This window comes from Halichondria panicea, chromosome 3 (genome assembly GCF_963675165.1).
Source record: "Halichondria panicea chromosome 3, odHalPani1.1, whole genome shotgun sequence".
NCBI classification, from domain to species: Eukaryota; Metazoa; Porifera; class Demospongiae; order Suberitida; family Halichondriidae; genus Halichondria; species Halichondria panicea.
Window position 1 is genome coordinate 7432125 of NC_087379.1, and position 5956 is coordinate 7438080.

The 5956-nt window shown below is 43.1% G+C and overlaps 2 protein-coding genes across 2 annotated transcripts; one reads left to right on the forward strand and one right to left on the reverse strand.

Annotated features, from left to right (window-relative positions):
• Positions 1 to 126: 126 nt before the first annotated feature.
• On the reverse strand, positions 127 to 2606 carry LOC135334087 (uncharacterized). Its single transcript, XM_064529143.1, has 5 exons — positions 2358 to 2606; positions 1663 to 1953; positions 1456 to 1471; positions 990 to 1265; positions 127 to 602 (listed from the first exon to the last, which is right to left on the reverse strand). The coding sequence occupies exons 1-5, from the start codon at positions 2485 to 2487 to the stop codon at positions 233 to 235; spliced, it is 1083 nt and encodes a 360-aa protein (XP_064385213.1). The 5' UTR covers positions 2488 to 2606; the 3' UTR covers positions 127 to 232.
• Positions 2607 to 2618: 12 nt separating this feature from the next.
• On the forward strand, positions 2619 to 5931 carry LOC135334088 (glyceraldehyde-3-phosphate dehydrogenase-like). The gene is made up of 10 exons (XM_064529145.1): positions 2619 to 2769; positions 2831 to 2897; positions 2960 to 3059; positions 3542 to 3648; positions 3902 to 4111; positions 4524 to 4662; positions 4803 to 4897; positions 5114 to 5279; positions 5478 to 5575; positions 5717 to 5931. The coding sequence occupies exons 1-10, from the start codon at positions 2742 to 2744 to the stop codon at positions 5784 to 5786; spliced, it is 1080 nt and encodes a 359-aa protein (XP_064385215.1). The 5' UTR covers positions 2619 to 2741; the 3' UTR covers positions 5787 to 5931.
• The last annotated feature ends 25 nt before the right edge of the window (positions 5932 to 5956 follow it).

Genomic DNA, 5956 nt, shown 5'->3' on the forward strand with positions numbered 1-5956 from the left:
AAAAACCAATTCAGGCTGCTTTAAACTGAATGTTGCAAGCTGTGCTGTGCATGCTCAGCATGTTTTGCTTCGAATTCACTCAAAAAGTATTAGAGTGTTATAGAAGAGGTAAATGTTTGCATTAAATTTGCAATGGTTGACAATGGACGTATACCTCATGTGACTACGCCTCAAGGCATAAAAAACAGTAAAAAAATATATACTACAAATTAATGTTTATTCCATTTATAAGCTAATCTGTCTTTTTGTCTATAGCTATTGGTTCAGTTTCATCAAACACACTTTCACTGTCCTCACTGTCGCTGTCTGATTGTCCTGACTCCTCCCCATGCCCCTCCTCCACACTGGGATCCATCCACCACTCGATCACATGACCTGGGCCCTCCTTGAGTGGCTTCACGACGTCGTGTGCGGCTGGATACACGACCGTATCTCTGATATAGTAGCCACGATTGTTCTCTTTGTAGGCACATCGTATTTTGTCTCGTACAGTCTTCGGCTCGTCCCAGTTGGTGAGGGGCGTGTCATCACCGATATCGTGGATGGCAAACGAGTACATTGGCTGTAGTAGTATGTACGAGTTCTCAGAGCCAAAGGCATACCTGTAGTGTGTGTGTGTGTGTGTGTGTGTGTGGGGGGGGGGGTCATTGATAAAATACTGAATATATAAATTTTAATTTTGTAACTAACAGGAGCAGGAAAAAGCATCTAACACAGTAATACTGTACCTATGCAAGTATAGTTCAAATGATGTGTACAAACTGACAAATACTGGAGAGATAGAAAGTATCTAGCTAGGTAGCTGAACATGTTGCTCCTGCTACAATATACAGCCCAAACCTCCACCAGTGCTATCAAGAGTTTATAATAGAGACCATTATGAACGCTTGGTGGAGTGATTTGATTGGTTAATTCCGATAACGAACGAGACCTTAACCTGCTAACGAGTCACACCATTCCCAAATGGTGGTGCTATGATGAGCTCATACCTGCTGTGGTTCTCAGGGTAGCAAGGAGCAAAGGTGGTCACAAAGATGGGAACACCACCATACTCAAAGGACCAGCCCACTTTGCCGAGGTACGACTTGTTCATACAATGGAAGCTGATGGGATCATGATCAGATATACACTTGAGGACACGTCGTACTCCTTGTCCAAACTCCTCGACAGTTGCTCCAAATTGAGATCCAGGTAACTCGATTAGAAAACCGTCCAGGTGCAGACTATCCCCCACTATCAAGAGCTTGGTCAAGGCAGGCAGTGATCTAACGGGGAGAGGAGGGATGTAATGGAGACTATCAAATAGTACGAAATAGTGTATACAATTGTGTGAACACACAGTACAGCATAGTACAGTGTTGTGATGGTGTATCTCACACAATAATTATAGTGTGTGATTGTGTGTCTACATATACACTACTATAATAGTGGTATATACAGCTTTACAAAGCTCACCTCATAACATTCTGCTCTGTTGTGTGTGTGTGTGTGCATAAGAGAAACGATTAAACAGATTGATGCATTAATGCTATGTGTATATATATAGCAAGTTCGAATGTGTGTGTGTGCGTGTGTGTGTGTGTGTGTGTGCGTGCGTGTGTGCATAAAAAGAGTGAAACAGATTAATGCTAGCAAGCTTGCCTGTGTCTACAATTATCTTACCAAGAGACATAGACGTGTCGTAGTCACGTGATCCCCAGAGCATGGCCCTCTTGGCAAATGTACAGTGAGTGTTTTGTTGGATAATATCGAAATTTCTCAGAGCGGCACAGTTTTCAACATCATACAAAACCAGGTCCAAAATCTGCTCAACAAATTTTTCCTTTGTTTCTGGTGAAATCTTCTCTTCGTCCTTGACACGCTTCTTCCCCTTGTACGGGTTTTTCCCGGGAAACTGCAGTGGCTTCTCAGACGCAGTGTTGTAAGAGTTGCGATCCAGGATGTACAGAGATACTGCGGAAATATATATAAAGTGAAGTGTGCGTGCATGTGTGTGGGTGTGTGTGTTTGTGTGTGTGTGTGTGTGTGGTGTGTGTGTGTGTGTGTGTGGGTGTGTGTGTGTGTGTGTGTGTGTGTGTGTGTGTGTGTACTAAATGTGGCATAAATAGCCTTTAATATGCCTTTAGCATATATACCAAGGGCCTACTATTAAACAACAAAAACGATCATTAAAGAATCGTTGAATGCATTTACGGCCACCTCCCCAGCACACTTCCGGTTTTTTTCTTTAATTAAACAATATTTGATGCATGCAAGCGCAGCGTTGTCACACCTCTATAGCTATCATGCATATTGTGTGAGCTATGTAAGAGAGGCTGCGCCACTCTAGTCTCGCAGGCCACACTCCAATTACTTACTTAGCAGTGCTATGATGGAAAGGAAGGAGTACCAGTTGAGGGAGAGAGAGGTGATCAGGAACAAACACACACTCAGCAGTCGACAAGCGTCTACAAACAGGCTCCAGGGAATCACACCAAATAGAGCCATTCTAGTAGACCTTGATTAGATCAACTGTCTTGCAATTGAGAGGTAGAGATGAAGTAAGATCTAGAGGCTAGGCAGCTAGCAATGTTATTATTTCAATTTTTCAGTCTGCTTTGATTTAGCCTGCATTTCGTTCAATTCGAGAGATTGAGATTCATCTACTGCGCATGCGTAAAGCTAATTGCATCGTGGGCTGCCGGCTGACCTTACATGACCTTACTAGCATTTTATAAGGGCTTGTGATTGTCCAGTTTTATATGAGCCAGGAGAACAGAAAACGTCCAGGTGAGCTTGCAATAGCTCTGCTGTGCATACCCCCAACGTGTGTACTATTCAAACCTTGCAGGTGATTCGCATCCTGATCAGAAACCAAGCAAGAAATCAGTAACCATGGCCAAAGTTGGAATTAATGGGTAAGGGGAGATATAATTTTGTGCTCTTAGATCTTGATTGTTACTGGACTTTTCCCGTGTAGATTTGGACGAATCGGTCGCCTTGTGTTGCGTGCTGCAGTCATGAAGGGAGGCTGCACTGTGGTTGCTGTTAACGACCCGTTCTTGGACGTGGAGTACATGGTATTGTGACTTGTGTGATATGTGTGACTAGTGTGTGTGTGTGCACCTGCTAGAACCCCATAGTAACCATCAGTGACTATGGGGCGTAAAATGTGTGCTATAGCAAAACCTGGGAAATTCGCTAACACTACGATATCTCATGAGTAGAGTTTGATAGTAGAACCCAGGACAGACACCTGCCTGTGTAAGTATGAAGGCCTATTGTCTGTACAGGCCTTGCAATGAATACTCTTGTGTAGTAGCCTTTGTCTGGTATAAGTGTCCTGCATGTTTCCACTAATATACCTCTACATGCATTTTACCAATAGCTGTTAATCCTACCTACATGTGTTAGCGTGATCTCACAGTTATCTTACAGTAATGATATTCATTATAACCTCTGTGTACACTGACCCCCACTAATGTAATTTACAATGCCCACATATTTATTTATTGTTGCGTTCAAATACCTATGATAATCATCATCGCCCCCTCATTCCCAGGCCTACTTGTTCAAGTACGACTCCACTCACGGACGATTTGATGGAACGGTGGAAACTAAGGAGGGACAGCTGATCATCAACGGCAACCCTGTCGCCGTCTATGCTCTGTAAGTCATGTGACCTGTCATGTGATAGTTATTTAAGCCCATGTGGCATCTATGACATATATTAATTTACTGTATAATGGAAAATGAGTCGGTAATTTGAAATTTAAAACTGTCAAAATTCAAGTTTTCCGGTGAACACACTGCATTGCTGTAGAAGCCTAAGACGCCCCCCAAAAAAACCGGCCAATTCAGTGGGGTTCCAATTCCTGCCAAATTTTCTAGTTACACAGAACAATTCTTTCTCTCCTCACAGCCGCAACCCAACTGAGATCCCCTGGGAGAAACACGGCGCTGACTATGTTGTGGAATCCACTGGAATCTTCACGACCACTGAGAAAGCCTCGGCTCATCTGAAGGGTGGTGCCAAGAAGGTCATCATCTCCGCTCCCTCTGCTGATGCCCCCATGTTCGTGATGGGCGTCAACCAGAAAACCTACGACCCTGCTAGCATGCATGTAGTCAGGTGAGGCAATAATCATCATGTATTGTCGTGAAACCTTATCTAGGGGTCCAGGAAGTTAGGGTTTAGGTCTAGGTTCTAAGTTTGATTATCACACATGTATGTGTTAAGTGTAGTAATGGTTTTGAACTATTCGTGTACTCATCATTGTACAGTAGATATGTACTAGTGCTACAGCTGTTATTGACTACCGTACTACTAGAATGTTTTGTGAGCATCAAACTTTGCGATGGTTAATCAATTTGCAACAATAAAATCCGCAAAACCTACTAGTAAATACACACGATCCTTGCCAAAACGCAATAGTTAGATCGTGAAGGGTCAAATTTTCTGCTGATTTGACTCATTCGCAAAGATTTTTCACCCGCAAAATATTCTAGTAATACGGTATACCCTCCCCTCCTCCCCCCCTCAGTAATGCTTCCTGCACTACCAACTGTCTGGCTCCTCTGGCTAAAGTGATCAACGACAAGTTTGGCATTGTAGAGGGTCTCATGACCACCATACACGCCTACACTGCCACTCAGAAGACCGTCGATGGACCAAGTGGAAAGGTGGGTGGGGATGGTGCGTTTAAAAAGCTTTATTTGTTGAAAAGTGTTCAAACAAAAATCCCATATTTTGATATTGTACAGTACATTGTTACTAACTGTATGTACGTATGTTTAATGATATTTTTCTTTTGTGGTTATAGAAATGGCGTGATGGTCGTGGTGCCTGTCAGAACATCATTCCAGCCACCACTGGAGCAGCCAAGGCCGTGGGCAAGGTCATCCCAGTACTCGATGGGTAAGCCCCTCTCGTCTATTAGTAATTACACAAGATTTATGTTATTCCGTTGTGTACTATTATACAAGCTGCTCTGTACATACGATAATTATGGTTAGGATAGTGGGTAGTCTAATGTGTGTGTGCTGTGTACTATGGTCTAACACTTGCTTGGTAGCTACTCAGATTCTGTTTTAATGCTAAAACTGCTTTTTAATTTAACCCTTCTCCTCCCAGTAAGCTGACCGGGATGGCGTTCCGTGTGCCCACACCTGACGTGAGTGTGGTGGATCTCACTGTGCGTCTGGAGAAGTCGGCTAGCTACGATGAGATCAAGGCCACCATGAAGGCTGCATCAGAGTCACCAGATCTCAAGAACTACATCGGCTACACTGAAGATCAGGTGAGCTCCTTTGACAACCATTCCTTATTATGCACAACAGTACTATTTTTGTTTACACACTGTACACATGCGATAGTCATGTGATAGTCATGTGATGCATCGTCATTTCTATTAACCATGTACTTTTGATTGTGTACATGTTGTATGTACCCTAGTACACACGTACAGTTGATGATTTGTGTATACTTCACTGTTCAGGTGGTGAGCATGGATTTCCGTAGCGACACTCGCTCTAGCATCTTTGATGCTGGCGCTGGCATATCCCTCTCCCCCAACTTTGTCAAACTGGTGGCCTGGTGAGCAGTAAAGTTGTGTGTACTGTGTACTGTATATAACAGAGCAGAGCAATGACTGTGCGTATACATGTGCTCTTAGCTTTTGGATAATTATGCTGCTCTACTTGTGTGATTATGGTGTACTGTTTTGTCTCCATGCAGGTACGATAATGAGTTTGGGTACAGCTGCCGTGTTGTGGACCTCATCACTTACATGGCCTCCGTGGCTTAGGCGGACTCTATAGCTGGAACTGAGCTTGTCAACGTTATAGTCAGAAAGTACTGGCAGTTTAGATATGATTATTGTTATTCAATGTTTCATTTTATCAGTGCAATCGTTCATGTAGCTATCGTTGTTGAATATTAAAAAGAACAAATCTTTTAATTTGAACAAGGGTGTGT

What these genes read in the sequence shown, in the direction of transcription:
- LOC135334087 (XM_064529143.1), bottom strand. Translation starts at nt 2,487, where the DNA reads ATGGCTCTATTTGGTGTGATTCCCTGGAGCCTGTTTGTAGACGCTTGT. An exon ending in TTCCATCATAGCACTGCTAA is followed by an intron (nt 1,954 to 2,357) that starts GTAAGTAATTGG and finishes ATATTTCCGCAG; the next exon opens with TATCTCTGTACATCCTGGAT. An exon ending in TACCCTGAGAACCACAGCAG is followed by an intron (nt 603 to 989) that starts GTATGAGCTCAT and finishes CACACACTACAG; the next exon opens with GTATGCCTTTGGCTCTGAGA.
- LOC135334088 (XM_064529145.1), top strand. Translation starts at nt 2,742, where the DNA reads ATGAGCCAGGAGAACAGAAAACGTCCAG. An exon ending in TCTTGGACGTGGAGTACATG is followed by an intron (nt 3,060 to 3,541) that starts GTATTGTGACTT and finishes CCTCATTCCCAG; the next exon opens with GCCTACTTGTTCAAGTACGA. An exon ending in GCTAGCATGCATGTAGTCAG is followed by an intron (nt 4,112 to 4,523) that starts GTGAGGCAATAA and finishes TCCCCCCCTCAG; the next exon opens with TAATGCTTCCTGCACTACCA.